At 38.4% G+C, this 20,113-nt stretch overlaps 2 protein-coding genes across 2 annotated transcripts in view; one reads left to right on the forward strand and one right to left on the reverse strand.

Annotated features, from left to right (window-relative positions):
- Positions 1–8,256: 8,256 nt before the first annotated feature.
- Positions 8,257–15,856, reverse strand: LOC124156051 (mannosyl-oligosaccharide glucosidase). Its single transcript, XM_046530353.1, has 5 exons — positions 15,692–15,856; positions 15,415–15,606; positions 15,168–15,325; positions 14,348–14,525; positions 8,257–10,893 (listed from the first exon to the last, which is right to left on the reverse strand). Exons 1-5 carry the CDS (start codon positions 15,710–15,712, stop codon positions 8,980–8,982), a joined length of 2,463 nt encoding a protein of 820 aa, XP_046386309.1. The 5' UTR covers positions 15,713–15,856; the 3' UTR covers positions 8,257–8,979.
- Positions 15,857–15,981: 125 nt separating this feature from the next.
- The window catches only part of LOC124156050 (protein neuralized), a 567,572-nt gene continuing 563,440 nt past the window's right edge, over positions 15,982–20,113 (forward strand). Inside the window, exon 1 of the mRNA XM_046530350.1 lies at positions 15,982–16,121. Coding sequence (XP_046386306.1) covers positions 16,091–16,121 — 31 coding nt within the window. The 5' untranslated portion in view covers positions 15,982–16,090. The remainder of the gene's footprint in view (positions 16,122–20,113) is intronic.

The raw sequence follows: 20,113 nt of genomic DNA on the forward strand, positions 1-20,113 counted from the left end.
TAGGTGCCTAAACAATCGTAGGGATTTGGGAAATATGCTGAGCGCATGCTGTAAAATTTGTTTTGAGGGAGTATTTAGCCGCTCATCGTCTCTTTATTTTGTTCTGTTATTCTTGGGCAAGTTTTCCTATTGCTATTGTGCCATGATTATTACTTGGGATATTCATAATGTGACATTGGGATGATGAAATACAAGCATTTTACCTCGTATAATTCAGTTATAAGAAAAATGGATGGTAACGTTGCTTCTTGTTCGAATAGTGTACCTGAAATTGATGCCATGACCCTCATGGAATTTGTTATGACAAATTATTGCTATGAATCGGCAGAATATCGCAACATAAAAGAAACCTGTAATTTTGGAGGATAACAATCACTTTAATTATGCACAATTGCCTCAATTTTCCCGATTTATTGGGATGATCCATGCTTCGGTGCATTTTCTAACCATGTACCACTCCATAATTCACAGTGAACGGCGATATCGGGTGGAAATGTTTTATATCCATGAGAATAAAATAAAATGGTAAACTTCCACACAATTTTATTTACAATGTAAATCAGTGAGGTAGGAAGAGAAGTCATAGCAAACAGGAGAGGAGCGGGTGTTGGCGAAGGTTAGAAATTAAAAAAATATCTATGTATTCGCAGAGCGGGAAGGAATGTTCTGGGTTAAAAGAGGCGATTGGGTAGAATACACTTCATCGTTACAAAGATTATGCGGGCTATTAACAATTTCAAATTTCTCGTAAAAGTCCAACTTTTGCCCTTTCTCTATGTAATGTAAAATATCAAAATCAAAAAAATTTGAATCATTGTAAACATTTTAGTAACTTTGATTTTGATATTTTACATTACATAGAGAAAGGGCAAAAGTTGGACTTTTACAAGAAATTTGAAATTGTTAATAGCCCGCATAATCTTTGTAACGATGAAGTGTATTCTACCCAATCGCCTCTTTTAACCCAGAACATTCCTTCCCGCTCTGCGAATACATAGATATTTTTTTAATTTCTTACCTTCGCCAACACCCGCTCCTCTCCTGTTTGCTATGACTTCTCTTCCTACCTCACTGATTTACATAATCCCTAGTCCCTCCCCCTCCTTCAAAGACCTTCCCTCCCTTGCTTTCCACCCTACCTTCTCTTGCTGGATGGTATATATAGAACTTGGAAAGCCAAATTGGTACCTTGATAATGACACTACGTGTCGAAACCAGGTCGGTACTTAGTAAATAAAATTGTGTGGAAGTTTACCATTTTATTTTATTCTCAAGTACTACTCCGTTTATTCCAGTTTCATCTAGTTTTATGCTGAAGTGAAAACACTTATTACTTGACACACTTGCAGATATTCAAGGGTTCTTCGGGAAGTATGTATCAATGGTGACCTCTTGTCACGGGTCAAGGGGAGAGTGGGAGGGATTGGGGGTGGACAAGAAAAGGGGAAGGGATTTTTTTTTGGGAGAGAAAGGAGATGGGGTGCGCGAGAAGGGAAAGGAACGTATGGGTGACCGTTTGGGGATCAGTGCACTTGAAAGAACGAGAGCCTTCTACAAATCCTTCGTTTAACACAAATGTAATGAAAACAGCAAATAATCGTAAGTACATAATCATACATCAGATTGCCTCTTCCTTGCGGATGTATCAGTTGCTCAGGCTTCACTTTGTGGAACCATGTATCTAATGTGTGAAATAAATCACTTTGTAATGTTCCATAAAAACTTTTATTGTTCTGACTAGTATACAATCATTACCAAGTTGCTATAATAATTATGATAGAGTTCATTTTGACTAATTTTTAAACCAAGTAGAGGGGTCATTCTGAGGTATTTCAAAATGATCATCATTCAGGAAAGTTCTAACTTTCAGTAAATGTCATTTTTTTTATCAAGAATCTCAAGGCTGTTGCCTTTATTACAGCTAAGTTGTCACAATTTATCTGGTCTATAAGTTCCTCACTGATAATGACTGAAAACTAGTCAAAACACTGGGTTCGAACAATAAAAACTTTTGTGGAACATAACTAAGTGATTTATTTTGCACAATACATTATTGATAATGCTAATCGTCAAATCTAAAGATGTAAATTTTTTTTACTCACCTCAAGGGTAAAAGATATAGAGGGATGTAAAATATTAAAAAGCATTTAAAATATTTGAGCTGGCAAAGGCTTCCAGTCCTTAAGCTTAAGAGGTCATATATTATGTAACAGCGCATGGTATGACATAAAAGTGGGTTCTTAGAGGTGAAAAGAGTGCTTTCCAAGCAATGTATAAAAATTCCCTTAAAATAGGAGATAGGGGAGAGTGCATGGATAGACAGTGGGCTTGCCAGTAGTAGTGACCGTTGAAAATGGAATAGTTCTGTGAAATGCATAAATGGAGTAACAAAAGTAGGAAATCAGATGGAGTTCAGGGCGAGGGAAATGACTTCTGTGGCAGGAAAAAACAGAGCATTGGGCTTAAATTGAAAGATCTTTATGAATGGAATTTCATTTTATGCCTGGCTTTAAGGAGCAAGAGGTGTCTTGATTTTTTGCGTTTCTTATAAACCCAGTGAGAAATGGGTGGTGGAATCCACGTGGAAATGTAACGTGGATACCACGTGTTTTTGGTCGTGGAACCCACGTGGAAATTTGGTGGAAAAATTAAAACAGCAGTAGGTGCTGTCCTAAAACCATTAAAACCTCAACCACTCTAAAGCTAAACCTTCTATATATGTGTCTACGATTTTTCATGTGCTCTCATGGCTGCCTTTCCACGAATTATATAAAAATAGAATGTGCGATACATTTTCACATAACTAGCGTGGTTTCAGGATGATAAATGACGCAATGTCACACCAGAGAGTTAAGTTCCACAAATTAGAAATTCTGTTTACCATTTTATGCTAATCACCACAAATCCACTTGAAATCACGTGGATTCCACGTGGGTCCAACCACTCAATATCCACCACCACCAAATATCCACCACTCAACGTGGATTCCACGTGGGTTCCACGTGGACTCCACCACCCATTTCTCACTGGGAACCATAAAATGTGGGGGAGGAGATTTGTGTAAGTTAGAAGGCAATGTTGAGTGGGTAGAACATTGGTGGTGATGAAAGGTAATAATAATTATGCCATTAAAATTATTAGGAGCTTAAGGTGATGAAAGGTAATAATAATTATGCCATTGTAAGACCCCCGATGCTCGAAGGGGTGTCGCCGATCAATTGGCAGGGATTTTTGGAAGGAAACTCATAGACTCCGGAGAGATGATTTTATTCACCCGTTTACATTATTCGCTGTCACACGTCTCACTCCGCGACGTCCGCCTCCCAACGGCCCCCTCCGCTGACTTCCCCTCCTCCCCCATCCTCAGCCATCGTTTTTTTCTTTCACCCAGCTCTGCAGTTTCCCACGGGAGGACGGAAACTGGCCACAGGAAACGAGGGTAAAGCGACCCGACTCATCGCAGAGACAGAAACTCATGACTCGGGAAGGGATATGAAGGAGAGTGTAGGTGATGGGTTGGGGGTGCGGAAAGGATGGGAACGGAAGTTGAGTCTGCTGTTTCTGTCTTTTACACCATATTTATTACAAGCGAATTTTGGACTAGATAGTCCTTTCTCACATTTTACTTACTTGAAAATCACCAGGTGGTGAATCCACCCAGGTGTTATTCGAACCTGTGAACTTTAGGTTGACAGGCGAGGGCAGTATCCCAGCACCACTAAGACCAAGAAGACGGGTGGTGATGTCCAACACCTTGCCAAAGTTTATTTTTAAATCAAGTATTGGGGTCTTACAGGAGTATTTCAAGATGATGATCATTCAGGAAAGTTTTAACTTTCAGTAAATGTTCTGTTTTAATAAGAATTTCAAGGCTCTTGCCTTTGTTAGCTTTTGTCACAGCTAAGTGAAACAATTTATGGTAGTCTTTAAGTTCATTACCAGCTATTCTTTGCTAATGCTCTATTGCAAGGGTGGGAATGGAATAAACAATGAGCTGCACAGCAGTCTGATTTTTTGAGCTTGTTCGAGCTTTGTAAAGAGCAAAATCTCAGTCATCTACGATTGAGAAAATTGATTAAAGTACCGTATAAGCTTGTGTAAGAGGCGCACCCCTATTTTGAGGATCGAAGCTATAAAGAAAAACAATTTTGCGACATTTTTTTTATCCAATCGTGCGGTGTTGCAGACGTATGCCTGGAATTTCGACAGTTATCGAAATGTCCTCTTTCAGTACTATTTGAAAGAGGAAATTTTGATAACTGCGGCGGTAATAGCGGTATAAGAGGGAGTAGAAAGAGTTCCGATCCTCTCTTTGCATACGCCATCGCTCTACGTTTCTTGTCCTACTCACGAACAATTTTGTTTAAAAGCTCTCGCAGGAGTATTGCAATAGAATTGCAGCCGTGGAAAATTTTAAGGCAAAACACGACAGGCAAATGGCATGAGATTTCCCAACAGATTGAACAACAATCGGGGCAATCTCAGCGCCGTAGGATAATAACCACGTCGTAGATTTAAGGCCCCTTGCACACGCACCGATCTTGGACGGCCGGTAAAATATCGGCCGTCCACATTCCAATAGTGAACAATGGGAGAGCATTGGAGCTTGCACACGTACCGACCACACGCCGGCACCGGCAAAATGCCGGTTAGCTGCCGGCTATTGTCACTGTGGATCGCCGACGCCGGCTCAAAAACTTAGCAACGTATCGTTTGACCGGTAAAAATCCGGCGTGTGTGCAAGCATCGCTTCGCCGGTAAAATATCGGCCAATATTTTACCGGCCGTCCAAAATCGGTGTGTGTGCAAGGGGCCTAACGGAACTACACTCGGCTCTCCATCAGCTAATGCCTCTGCCGTTTTTTTCCTTTCCGAGACTCCACAGGAAAATATCAAGTTACAGGGGAACAATGGAAACGTGTTTCATCCCTACCCCATTCCACCAACTAACCTTTTTCGGTCAACCAGGTTCAATTCCCCGAGTTTCTGGAGGTCAAATGCTACGTGAGTCACCTTCTGAGCTCGAAGATATCTCGATATCTTTCAGCAATTGTATGACACGCACGAGGTTCTAAAAAGAATTAGACCTAACGCGACGTATATCTTACAGCATTTAAGTTTTTTGAGCTCCAATTGATTGACGCAAAGATTTATAGCTAAAATAAGGCTACTAATATTCAACATAGTCCAAACAGCACAATTTCGGAAGAAACAAGCGTAGCATAAGCGCATTCAAACAAGACGAGACGGACTGGAAACTCAGGCAACGCAAACTGCGTATATCACAGTGCTGCGCCTTCGCCCCTTCGCTTTAAAGGCAACGACGTCACATGCAAGATCGGACGTGTCCTTCCCTTGCTCCTTCGCTCGTAGCTTTAAATACGGAGGGGAGGGAGCCCTCTTCCCCTCGACCTCTCCTTCAGCGCTCTTCACTTATAAGCATTTCCGATTTCTTCTATCCACCATTAAGTCCAACAATGAGCACACTCGTTCGAATTTTTTCAACCGCAGGTTTTGACACCAATATTACTATATGCAGTATAAATGCCGCGGGATGCCCACTCGTGGCAATAAATTTAGCGCGCGCTCCGGAGCGAATCACCCCGCGCGATCTTTTCAATGTTCACCTCTGGGGTACCGACGTGACGGCGCGATGCTTGCAAGAAATTCAAACAGGAGCATTTTAAAAATACGTCACTAAGGGAGAAACTCCCCTGCCTGCCGCTTGATTTTGACCCAGGGTTTCAGATGACTGACTCACGCTGAAAACCAAGGCCACTCAGTTCCCCTTGAACTTGCAACCGGTGAAGGGGAGGGGGGAAGATAAGAAGTTTGTGTAAGAGGCGCACCCCCATTTCGGCTGCAATATCTGGGAAAAAAGGTGCGCCTCTTACACGCGCTTATACGGTATTGTGCTGCATAGGGAGGATAGGGGAGACCTTGAGTTCTTTGCTTAGTAATTGCAATTAAAGGAGACTATAGTGATCAGATAGGTTAACAACTCTGGGATAGAAGTAAAAAAAGGCATCAAATGAGGTTAGTGAAAGACTAAATTTTGAAGGAGTCATTGGAATCAGGCCAGAATACTAGATACTGGAAAATAGTATTTATTCTTTTCAACTTACAATTTTTGTGATAGGTGAAATACACTATCATGACCAGAGGAATAATGTAGCATATTAACTCAAAAGGTAGAATAACCCTGATTGTTCAGTCAGTCCACTTGTCTCTTACAGTCATTCCCCATACTATGCAACAACAAACAATTAGTTATGTGAATACAATACAATGAAATTACAGATATACGCATGCTAAAGAGACTTAAGGCATACATAAAATTGTAGTTTCCGCTTATAGCTGATGTCTTTTTCGGCATTTTATTTAATGGAGAAGATAACGGTGATTTTATGGCATCTGGCTATCCCTTAGCGCTTTAAATCAAATAGGCTATTCATTTTGGAAAATAATTGTCAAAGTTAAGCAAGATATTATTTACTTTTGACTCTAAATGTGAAAGCACCTCATCAGGCATGGAACTATCAGCATTCGTAATTTATGATCAATTATGCTTATATGCATTGCTGTAAATCTTGCTGCAATTTTAATAGGCTTTTACAGCATATGTTGTGCAATGAGATTTATCATTGTATTGATGTCTAAACATTTCATTTAAAGGCACCTAATATGTCTAGGAGTTAGGATCTTATGAGGATTTTCCATGAAACTCTTTATTCTAATGTGGTAAATAACACCTGAATTGCGATACTGATAAATGAAATGGATTTTTACCGCTCAATCAAGGTGGAGATGGTAGACATATGCAGAAGCTCTACATTGTTTCCATGACAAAGTGAAGTTCCTGAACTATTTCTTCCTAGTCTTATCTTAGTACTAAACTAGAGCCAACAATTCTAATGATTCATTAGTACGTATTAGTAAAATAATTTGAAATAATTAAGAAGTGTTGGCCTTGTTTGTGATGTGTTCAAGTCCTTGCACAGCAGCAACCTAATGCATAATGCTAAAGGGAAAGGCAATTGTGATTCAATCTCCATGTCTTTCTTGTACTATCAATGAGCTGGTCTCAAGGGAAAGAAAATTATTCCATGAGAGATGCTCATGAATGAACATATTCAAATTCTGTAGAAGCTATTTTAACCCTTAGACTGTGGGAAGGTTTTTATTAATTTTGTACGCTGAGTGCTGAAAAAAGTTTTTAAACGTTTGACCATTGCTCGACTGCCTTATTCAGTTTCCCAAAATTTTTATTGCTACCTTGGTGGAGTGCAAGTGCACTTTTCCACACTGTAGGGATCGCTATTGCAGCTTAATTCACCCCGGCCATCCCAAAAATATAAAACGTTCCCACAGCATAAGGGTTAAGACAACTGGAAGAATTAACCATGAAGTAGCCCAAAAATGAGCAATAATTCAATGAGCCATTTAACATTATCCTTTGGTATAGTCGATTTTAGTCATTGAAAAATTTTTGGGTCGTCATATTCCTTCACTTTTCCTGATTGTACCATGCAATAAATCTAGTTTGGAATTAGTAGGTAGGTTGCTTCCACAGCAGGGTTGGAGCTAGGATTTTCATGAGGAGGTGGCCCCAGCTCTTAACCCATCAATGCCCATGGGTGCCATATGGCACCCAGTGCAGTGCTGAGCCAATACTTTTGCAATGCATATAACATGTGAATTTCAGCGTACATTTCAGAGCACATAATTAGTATAAGGTTTCCTCTATTATTCAGCCAGGTTTAATTGTGTTGAGCTCATAGGTGTCATATTTTATAAAAATGAACTATGTGTGATTTAAAAAAAAACTTTGGGGGCTGCGGGTTAAAGTAGGGGGGGGGGGGGTAGGCTTGAAGTTTCCTTTGAAAATTCTCGTAAATTAATTAAAAACAATTTTGAGGAGTCAAGTTTTCAGTGCCTCTTGCGAATATCTGACAGGGATAACATTAATCAGAACAAGAGATAAAAGGCTGGATTAAAAGTATTGATTGTTCAGTTAGCATCAAAAGAGGCAACTTAATGCCATTTGAAACTTATGGGATATAATTAAAATGGAAAACAAACTAATGAAATAATTTATTTATAAAATTTCTTAATAAGATAACTGGCACTTAAAATGGAATTTATTGGAATAATACTTCAATGAATCATGTTCATCTATTTCTCACACAATAGAACTTATCTTTTTTCGATCTTTACTCAAGAATTGCTATCCTTTCAAACATAGAATCTCTAAAAATCTGAAAAATCATATTAAAAGTACTAATAAAATTTCAATTTTGGCAGGAGTGGATCTGAGCCCTCCTAAATTGACTGATTTTCCACAGGTCAGTCAAGACTAGCATATATGAAATAAATAATTTGAACTTGAGGTATCTTGGAGAAACAGACACAACCTATGAAAGTAACAACAATGCTCCGTTTTCAGCACATGGGAAGTAAGTAAACAGCAAGAGAGAATTGAATCACCTCATACAGTCTAGCACCTGAATGAAATTGATGATTACTTACTTCATTAAGATTTGCAAGGCATACATTTGCAAATAAGTGTAGGAAAAATAAGTTCCCTGGATGTGCCACAAAATACAACAAGTTTTCAAAGACATCTAAGATCTCACACAGTTCACACTCGAGCCACAAAGCTAATTCTCCAAATATAATTTATGGTAAGTCAACAGACTTCATTCTTAATCAGTATCTTCATGGATTTCCCATTTATTATTCAGTCATTACTCAGTACTCCGTGGGCATCACATGTCTGTTGAGAATTCAAAATATTCTCTCAATATTTTAGGAAATTCTACCTTTATACTTAAGATTTAAGAGAGTTTCATGCTGAGAGATAAAAAGAACTGTCCCACGAAGGCAAAACCACATATGGCAGGAACCCATGTGTCTTACACATTATGACTCCAATTAAGAACAAACCCATAATAACACACTCACACCCAAGTACATATATCAATATAATTCAGCCATCATAAGTACTACAAGTGAAGACCAGCCAGTAAATGGCCTAGAACCCATTCCAGCTCCAGTTCGATCGTTATATTGCTCCCATATGTAACCTGTTTTTTTATATTGCTTCATCACATTATTGACAACATTCACTCTTAGACGTTCATACACAGCCTTGGCTTTCTCTGAATAAGGTCCTGGGAGGGATCCATAGTGATATAGTGCCCTAACAGCTAAGTAATTTATATTAATCCAAATCTGGCCCCGCCAATATGGTGGGTCATGTTCGGTATTATGCTGCATATAATAAGGTGAAGTGGTTGAGAGAGAACGCAATCCATAATCTGTCCAAAGAAGATCCTTCCTTTCCAGTTTGGAGAGTATCAACCCAAGGAGATCAGAGTCTTTTTCTAGCAACTGGAGAAAAAATGGGAAAAGTGAAACATAGCCAAATGCGGAATCAACATAACGGTAGTGAGGAGCCTCCAGCACATAGCGGATCATTCCGGGAGGTGGAAGGTGAGGAGAAGTGTTTGGCTTTCTGGGTGGGCGCTTAAGGATCAGTGAATCTGTATGAAGGCCATAGTCTGCAAAAGAATCTGAAATATCTGACCAGTGGTGCACTGCTAAGTGGGCATCATCAGAGAGTATTTCAAACGTACTCTTGTACTTCACGGAATTTGCTGAGATCAACTCAGCCACTTCAGCCAAGGCAGCTGCACCTAATGCAATCCAGCACAGGAGGTCGACATGTCGCTCGGATGTTGTGGGATGCGAGGCACGAGGGAAGTCGTCCAAACCGGATGCCAGAGTCTTTGGGTTGATCTCAGGTGATGGTTCCAACAACACTCTTCCCCTCCATCTGTAAGTGCCCGGCAGAGTACCTGCTTGTGACGTGTTTAACCAATTGAACCATGCTTGGAGGCGTGGATACAAGCGTTCTAAAGTGGCTAACCGCTTTGGCTCTAACATGTCCTCACCAAAGTTACTCAGGATGTACTGTATGGTAAGAAAGAAGGTGGGTGGATTTGCCACAGCAGAATTTTGCACCACAAACTCTTCAGGTACTTTAGCAAGGGCTTCTGATCCAAGAATTTGCTCCCTAGGAATCCAGCCCATAACATTCATCAGATCAAACCAATGGCACATTATGTCTAGTTCCATGTCAAGATCCCAGGCAGAGATTAGCAAACCATGAAAGCCCTCATCCCACAGGAATCCACGCGGAAAGAAAGATCTTGAAGGCACAGCAGTGAACAAAGGGGCTTTCCAGTATGGCACAGGACTGCTGTTATACTCTGAGATGACCCTCGATGAACCATAAAAATATCCAATGCTACCCATCACATTGGAGAGAACAGTTTCAGCAAATTTTACATGAGTCTTATTCCAATTGCCATGATCATTCAACTTAAACACTGAATTAAATTTTTGATGAAAGCTCTCCCTTCTTTTCTCGAGTTCTTCATCATACATTTCCCCAACCAAAGTGCCCGGTCTACGAAGATAACTTTTAGACTCAAAAACCACCTCTATTTCAAAAGGAACCCTGCCAGTGATCTCAGTAACAATAAAGTTTGGTCCTGTTTCCACCTTGCCACTTTCAGTTCTCATTTGAATCAATCCCGGGAGTGTTGCAATTGAATCTGATCTCTTGTATCGTAAATGAGAGATTACAGCATCTTTCAGCATTTCCAATTGTGTGACAGTGGTTGCCAGAAAAGAATGCTGAACAATTTTGCTTCTCGTAAAGTAACGGAGGGTAAAATCTCCCAATTGTTCTGTCCAACCAACTACACCAGTCGGAGATAGACTTTTCTTCTCAAAATTGTCATTGGGTGAGATCCATCCCTTGGTCTTTTCTTCTAAGGCAGTGTAAAAGAAAAGGGATACTATTTCACCAACCCCAAAATTTTTCTGCAAAGAAAAAAAGCACTAATTGAAATTTGAATAGAGCACAATAGCATTTGTAGTACACAGGGGAATCAAGTTAGCTTCTCATTAGCACCTACATAGCTGTTCTAACTGAACAGTAAGGCTTCATTTTCATTCATTAGCTAGCTCAGTAGAAAAAAAGGGAGCTCAAAATTATACACAGATATATCATGGGCGGGGTAATCAGGAAGCCACAAGGGATACTAATGCTGACAAATGTATGACGACAGCCAAAAATTTAGATGGCATTATTTATTTTAATACATATAACAAGAAAACCCAAGTAAAATAAAATAAAATGCTATACTTCTAGAAATTTCAAGCATCGGATAGTTACCAAGTGCTCAATGCAGCACAAAACATTACATTTTGGCTATTAAGTGTTTCTCACTTAAATTTGTGATTGGTCACCCAGGAAAGTTCAATTTGTAAGTGGTAGAAACTGAGAGAAGAGAGCAGTACAAAATGCCACTCGCAAGCTTGGCCTATTGCAGTTTTTACAATCTTTATTTTCAAGTTTTATATATTTCTTTATGATCTGTAATAAAAGGTTAGCAGTCCAGAAATGGACTACAGAATGTCATTTATGGACATCTCCTCATGGGAAGGTCATTTTATTAATACAAATACACAATCTTTTCAAAATATGAAGGCCTGGTTTCACGATAAATCAACATATACATGTTAATGTGTGAATTTATGAATGGTTTATGTGGAATAGAAAGGTACACGCACAAATGCTTGAGCCAAATCACTGTGAAACCTCTCCCTAACGAATATCAACAGTCCTACAAAATATGTCGGTGAGTAAGAGGTGATCATAAGTTGGATATGTCCCAAAGAAGACCACATTTTTACAGTTTATTTTAACATGCAAAAAAAGTGGAACTTGGTTATAACGGCATCGGCTGTAACGTCATCTCGGGTTTAACGTCACATTTTATACAGACCAGCCAAAATTGAACATTTTATGTTGTACGAAAACCCGTTTATATCGTCAACAAAAATTGCGACGCTCGGGTATAGCATCAAAAATTTTGCGATTCTTAGGTTGCAAAAGTGGTAGGGTGATTGTATTATGTCCCAAAGTTCATAGAAATGATGTGTAGAAACATCAAAAGCAAAAACAGGTCACAAGCTGGACGTTGAGCAGGTGACGGGATGCAACTCTTTTGTTTAATTGGTGTCTGGAGGGAGCGGGGGCTGTCCCGCATACCTGGGTCTTATCCTTTCCCACCCCTACATTCTACAAGGTCACTGACACAGGCACACTGTATGGTATTGTTTGTTTCGTTAGTTATGGTAGATCATCAGTCACATCACTACCTACCTCCGTGTGAGCATCGCGCATGTTAACATTTGTTTTATACGTCGTTAGTTGTGTTTTGTTTGTGCAATGTCAAGTTGTGGTGTCACTCAGATTTAAGGCTGCTTATTTTATAACGTCACTCGGATATAACATTAAAAATCTTCTGGTCCCTTTGATGACATTATAACCAAGTTCCACTGTATATACTGGAGGAATTTAAGACAGCTACTTTAACCACAAGCAGTTCTTCTTGTAAGTGTGGTCTGGAGACAAATTATTTGCCCTCACGTTCGTGAACCATTTGTAAAGAACAGAACCCACTCTGTTCCCTGAAGGAATCATGGTTTTAAAGTCATTATGATTTGCTATCCCGGACTTCTCAATGGTCTCCCTCTCCTTCAGAATATAAGCAATTTGAATCTTGTCAACACCAAAACAAACCACTAATTTACGAACACCACTCTTTTTCTATTAGCATGCTCTTACTCATGGGGATACCCAGCGAGGGGCAGCTGCCCCCCTCCTAGAAGCAAAAATTGCAAAAGTCTTTAAGCAAAATCTGTACTGAATTGAAATGAAAGAATTCAACAAATTTTCTTTAAACCTACGAAAAATGATATGTATTAGTATAATATATGTAACTAAAATAAAAGTATTTTAATAAGAAATAATCTCATAAACTAATAATGCACGGTTATAATTTTCTTAAAATGTTGGTTTATTCACCTTTTCCATGCTAAAATGTCACAACTTGGCTTGCCCCCCTCTATTTATGATCCTGGGTACCTACGCCCTTGTTCTTACACATTCACTTTCTCTCGCAAGGAGAGACTAACCCTTTGGCATTTGGTAATAAAATGGAGATGACCCCTAGTGCTGGCAGCAAGGTGGCTCGATTGGAGAGGTTCGAAAGATACTGGAGGTGCATGATCAGAAAAAAGCCCTTAGAGTTAAACAGTAGGGGACAGCTGGTTTCTGGCTTCACATGAATCATGTGTTTCACTGAGGCCTCCTTCATGTTTATGTCCTGGTACCCTGGAGGCTGAGGCCTCGGTGAGGGATTTCTTTGTTCATTCCAAAATTCCTTCAAGGACACCATTTTGTTTATTCCCTCTGCCAAGATGTGCAATCTGTACTCTGCTGTGTACCAATCATAGGCAACTACTGGCTTAAAGGTCCTGTGCACATCTGGACAAAGTGCTCTAAAATTTGGGATTAGCATATCCAGGAATGCATTCCATGTCACCCTTTAATTCACTCATTCGGGCATTTTGTGTCTTCAATGTTTGCACAATTTTTGCTGTCCTCTTTCCCCTGGCTATTTATAAATGCAATTTTTAAAGGAAAAATTTCCATTTTCAAGAGATGGGTTAGAAAACCCATGCTGGTGCTGTCTGTATAAGAGAAAAACGGTGCCCAACTAGGTGTCTGCATCCATAAATGGGAGTGTCCGTATGCTTAATGTTCAATTCTTAAACAAATTTATACCCTTCTGCCAAGGAATTGAATTCTGTCCCTAAGTCAGAGGTGTCCATGAATAGAGGTTTCACTGTAGTTCTTTTTGTCGCAAACATTATATAACATAGCTTATTCCATTTATTTGTGAATGCATTTAAACAATTAGAGTGATTACACAACACATTTTTCCTAGCGGTTGACTGGCTGAAATTTCTGCAATTACACTTTAACTAGGTATGCTATTATAATATTTCTTGCAACTAGACCTTAAGAGAATATTTTTTCCCTTCAGAACTTAAAGAGGCAAATTGGTTCATCTCAAAATAATCAGCAAATAAACATCTTCAATTCAAAATCTACATGCATCTGAATCAAACAAAACCCATGATAAAGATTGGCAACTTTGGCAATAGGATATTAGCATTTTTATAGGTGGTAAAATGTTATTTTAATGCAGATATGTTGATCAATTTGTTTTGAATAATTTTATAGATGTGAACTATCATCCATTATCATTCAAGATTAAGAAATATGGAATTTTAAATTCCACTGTTTCAACCTCAGCTCCATTAGTGGACAAGGAAACATAAAAAATATGAAATACTGGGGCTGGGAAGCAGGGCATTCAAAGATGATAAAAATTTGATGGATACATTAAAAAAGTCTAACCTCGGCAGACACAGCAATGCGACCACTCCAGTCTCCACCATGATTTCCTCCAGGGCGTTTCACAAATGATGTAACCAAGGTAAAATGCCCATCCTTTATTGTCTGAACTCCAAAAGTTCTTCCATCATGCTCCTCCCACCCATACTTACCAAGATTGTCACCCTGCTCACACCAGTGCCTGAAAGATATACCAATGGAAGCCCATATTCAATTTAAAGTCCATAACTTTAGAGATGATTAAATATTATCTGAATCATGAACAAGTAAGCACTCTTCACATTTTAGACAACATGTTACATTGAGTCATAAGCAAAAAAAAAATTCTACTAATCAAATAGAAACGAAGGCTTCAGCGGGTTGATGTAACTGAAAATGTAGCTAGATGGGCTTTACTATGCATTAGTCACTGAAGAAGCCAGTAGCAATATCGATAAAATTGCTGTCTGGAAGAAACATTGACTGAATCATAGTAAAGCCGAGAAGAGATACATACTCATATGCTCGTGAAATGCTGGGAATGGGGACATCTAATTTTAATTCACAGAAAAAAAGAATTAGTTGAAAAGCCACTACCACCAAGAGCTAAGCCAAAAGATTCGAATGTTAAGTCATTGTCTGTTCATGCAACCGAATCAAGCACTTTATTAGGAAATAGTTCCATAAATTGAATACAGGGCTAAGAAAACGTAGCTTGGATTATCTTTCATACAACTCCGGGAACATGATATATAGTAAAACTTGAGAAAAACCTTCCTTTTGTAATTATGTGGAAAATAGCTGAAAAGAAAGCTAATAATAGGTAAGAATAATAAAACCTTGCCTGATGTTGTTGGATTGGGATTGCATGATCCGGGGAAAGTACCACATTAGGCCCATCACCGGCGAGTATGGTGACCTCGTCTTCATTCCAAAATAAACACCGGGCCTATATGTTCCCCAGTACGTCTCGGGATCATCCAGCCCAGAAATTTGAACCACCTGTTTCAGAATGGAAAAATATAAATTTTAACGAAATTTAGCAAATAATAATGGTGTCCTACAAACCAATATGACATTATGGCCATCACCTTACGGTCGTTGAAAGGTGTATTCACTCGTGTCTCGCAATACCCTAAATAACAAGCGTAGGCCGCTACAGATAAGCCGACGACAGCTGTTAGGTAAAAAAGTTTGGAGTATCCATTTTTCTCATCAGGCTGGGGCTCATTATTTTCGAAAGTAATGTTTTTATGCTTCTTGACTCTTCGTACTACATAGGACTAAGGGCAAATTATTCAATTACACAGCATCGATTTTTATTGACAAAAAATAGAGAAGATAAAAACATTACGGCAATTTTAATACCTTAGGATCTTTATTACCCATATCGTAAGTTACTGCGTAACATTTATGAATAGAATATGTAAAAATAGTTGTTAAAAGATACTTATGCTTTCCCTTAGTTATCACTCATTTCATGCCCCACGTTACGGTCGCATCGAATAACATACATCAGCTGTTATACACGTGTGACAAGGCACTGTCAAAATGCGCCAAGGAATCCCTATTTACAGATGTCTCTTCTTCGGCTCAGCTGGTGAGCAAGATAGTTCGTTGTTGCCATCTTGAAATGGGGGTGTAACGCCAAAAGAGCTGTTTCATAATTTTTTAAACATTAGTGCATGTCGCGATAGCTTTGGAGCGTCTTGGATCTTTTTCATTTGAACATTCTGCTTTCGCAAGCATAGGCCAGGAATGTGAGACATGGGGCAAACGGGAAGTGTGGGGCATTTGAGTAAGTAAAACATATCTACTCATTCTTATGCATTTTTATTGTATTTGTTGCTAATCATTGGTCTATCTCTTATTTTTTAAGATAGGTTTAGATGGTACTATATGCTGCTTTATAGTTTTGTAGGATCGAGGCAAGTTGTCATTCAATAAAATACGACAGAAATACGAAAACGTTGTCGTATTACTTCGGCATGACGAGGGTAAACAAATTATTTGACTCTTTTATGTCCTCTAAAGACTCATTCATCGTAATTTTTTCAGCAGATTTATTGTAATTGTCGTTTGTGTTCCAGTCTAAGTGGTATATGTGACCTCTTGAATGAATTCACTTTACAATTTTATATTATTTCTTTTGTATTTTTGTGTTTACGATTGTTTCTTTCCATTCTTACGTTGCGTATTTATTTATGAAAATTTGTGGATTTGGTTGTATGAGTTACATATTTTCTGAATAAACAAATTAACACGCTTGTTTTTCTTACGTACTTTTGTTTACCTTTTTTTCTAATCTGCATCCGTTCTTCCTTTTCCTGCAAACTGTGACACATTCTAATATGCTTTATTTTACAACTGAATTGGATCCTTGTGGCTGAAGGGTGAAAACATAATAAGGTTCCAATCATGGCAAATGTTGCGGCCTCTTTGCATGTTTTCAAAATTGCTCATTGTGCCAACGCTTCATATCTTAGTAATGGGTTTTCTTTTATGTTTAAGAAGGAAATCATCCCTCTTAAAATTCCTAAATCCCTTGAAGTTGAATGATTCTCCTTCATTAAATGGTACTCCCGGAAGTAATGTTTATCAATTAAGAACTTGTTAAAATATTCAATTGCCTACACTTTTGAGAAGATTTTGCATACGAGCTCCCAGTTTAAGAATGACGGATGTATGTTTTGCATTGTAGATCAATTTTGGAACAGTTAACAGCAAAGGCGTTGAATCATCAATTTTGGGGAGCATCTTAATCACCGATTCTAAGTCACCGATTATTTACGCTCATGCTGTTTGAGAAATTTACCAAAATAACTAAAATGATTTATTTCATTAAGTTAGAGGATGCACTAGACGTATGGGAACGTTATCTATGTTATAAGTGTCTAGTCTTTCATCGGCTGGATGTCACAGTCAAATCTATATCAATGCAATGCCACGTGTAATGTCAAATTCATCATCAACGCCTATACAGATTTTGAAGCGAGGAAGATATAGGTATCAATCGCTCTCTAGTTGTTGGTGTAACTGCAATTACGGTTTTCCATAGCAATGGTGCGGTGAATATAAGTTGATCACAAGCCTTTTTATCACTTTTGCCATAGAGTGACAAATAATTCTTCTCTTTGGCGCAATAGCCTTCATTGGCAATTTTCAGAAATACCATTTTTGTAGCCGTTGAAAAATACACCCAATATACAGCTGCGCCTTTTATGAGGATTGGGTGGTAGTGTAATTTTACTGGAGAAAATTTCTCCTGACTTTTTCGGGTGTAAGTTTTAGTCAGTATGGCGATGTGACTGTGTAGCGTCAAGTGTCGGTTGAAGTTCAATAGCTTTTCAAATTCAAGGTATGTTTTTACCATCGATTTTTATATTCATCAGTGCGTTTTAATGTTTTTTTTAGTATCCACAATGTAATTAGATCATTTTCCCAATGTTCTAATTTAGTCATGGTCGCTTAATGCTGATGCTTGTACTTTGACTGTGCCGCCCAATGTGCGTTATAATCAATCGCTTGTATTACCGTATTTTTGGAGAATTTCGTGTTTAACATAGGCCTTGAGTTAATATGCGTGCCAAAAAACAAAAACATACGTACTAATTTTCCTAATGGATTCAGTTATTTAGACATTTCAGTTATTAGGACCATTTGACGTGATTGAAACGTTTACTGAATTGGCTTGAATTACTTCATCGTAAAGTTTCTTTCGGGAAAGTTTAACTAATTTTAATAAATTTGCTTCATAAATTTTTGTTTTTTCAAAACTTGTTCGGAAAATAAAGTATTGATGCCATTTTAAAATATATTTCTCATCAGTTTCCGGAATTAAGATTTTTGTTCATCAGTGAATGGAACCTCAGAAGACAGCTTTAGTGAAATTTTCTGTTACTTTTAAATTGATATTAATCACTCGATGTCTTGTTTATATTTTGATTCGCAATTAACTATATGTGAGGGTAATCTGAGGAATATTACTTGTCGACGAGGGAATTCATTTAGTTATCCATATTTTGGCGCCTTTTTCCATCGCGACGCCTAGAGGGAGCGATATGAAATAGTGCTTCTCCTTGTTGTTGGAGGATGTGTAGTGGCTCTCCCAGTGGTGGAGGTTGGAACTCGCTCTATGCGATTGATGGTTTATGGGGGGGTAAGTGTGGATGCGCTAACTTCCATTCGTTACCTTTAGGGAAGGTATTCCGCTGTTTTTTTTTGCGTTTGTACATACGAGTGCGATCTAATGTCCTCTGTAATGTTATGCTCGAGCAAGACCCTTAATTTGATCCAACCTTTTGGTAAAATTTATTGTTTCTGCAGTATTTCGCTCAAGGTGTTAAGACGTGTTGTAAGCATTGGATTTGTCGACACTATTTTCTGATTCAATGTGAGGTTGGCTATCTTTATATTGAAGTCTAGATGCACTATTTTGGACGAAGTATTTGTACTGTAATGGTAGCAAAACTTCAGTTCAGGCACATGGCCAATGTGCTGAAAGTGATTTGTCATTTTTTTGTTTGTGGGACTGAAATGTCTCATATAAGCGGAAAATAATTAAAAATTCCTTATTTTGTCTCCTATTAATTATTCCGCTGAAGTTGTTCGCATTTAGAAGAAAAGGAAAATTATTTCAATGATTTTAATTTTCATGAACACGGTACATATCTCTTCATTCGAAGAACTGCGTTTGAATTTCTAGTAAAATAATGGATGTTTCCCTATGCACCGTATCCCATTTCTTGATTGTTAAATTTAGGGCACAGCACGAGTCTCAGCTGATCATAATTAAAGATATTACCTCGGTTAAGGAGGTTTACATATTGTATTTTGCGAAAAAGTCCGCCTTTCACCCATTCCCGTATTAAATTCCTATTTAAAAATTATATTTTCGCCTTCTAATTATTCTCGTGTACCATTCGGTAACCTCGTAATCATCCACCAATGATGCTATACATTTTTTTCTTAGGTTCTCCTTGGAGTACACCGGAAAATATGAGGTATTTCGTCAGTTACCCAGTACTCCAAGCCTAAAAGTTTGAATAATAAGTTATTTAAATCGATTATCATTTATAGTAAATCAGTAAGGATAGTTTTTAATACTCATCATCGGTAGGTACCTACTTTAATCTCGATCGTGGCTCGAAACGTAGTGAAGTCCCCGGTATTAGGTAATACTTAACTTCAATCTGAAATTTTATCTGCTCAAGTTGATAAATATGTCCTGATATATGATGTATTGGAGGGGTAAGGGAAGGAAGTGAGAGGAAAAGAGAGCACATTAAGGGCAGATAACCAAAATAGCGCAAAAGCGAAGAAAGAGAATTACGAGCCGTATTAGACAATTCGACACTGCGGCGAATTGGCGGACCATTCAAATTCATCGAAAGTGAATAATAAATTTCAAGGCTGGCAACGAAAATCGTGAGCTATAGTCCGCCGCTGCTATCCTTCCACCCGCAGCAACTCGAATTTGGAGAATTAGACTTTGGTCATTAACGATCTCGTCTACTACGCAACACCGTATCAGCTTTCACTTGGACAGATCCTGGCGGTTATTCTGTATCTCCGAATTACAGCTCAAATTCAGATTACATATCACAATTAGCCCAGTACGGGTCAGTGGCGGATACAGAAAAAACTCAAGGGGGGGGGGGGGGGCGCAACATATCTTGAGTTGTCTTTACTTTTATCGTAATAAAAGATCACAGTCAAGTCACAGCCAAAGTATAAGAAAATTTTATTTAAAATGATTGTAAACATGTAAAAGATAATGCCATCTTATGA

This window comes from Ischnura elegans, chromosome 3 (assembly GCF_921293095.1).
Source record: "Ischnura elegans chromosome 3, ioIscEleg1.1, whole genome shotgun sequence".
Taxonomy (NCBI): domain Eukaryota; kingdom Metazoa; phylum Arthropoda; class Insecta; order Odonata; family Coenagrionidae; genus Ischnura; species Ischnura elegans.

Coding starts and splice junctions, on each gene's coding strand:
- LOC124156051 (XM_046530353.1), bottom strand. CDS start 15,712: ATGGGTAATAAAGATCCTAAG. Junction 15,326..15,414: donor CACCTTTCAACGACCGTAAG/GTGATGGCCATA, acceptor ATTCTGAAACAG/GTGGTTCAAATTTCTGGGCT. Junction 14,526..15,167: donor TCCCAATCCAACAACATCAG/GCAAGGTTTTAT, acceptor TATATCTTTCAG/GCACTGGTGTGAGCAGGGTG.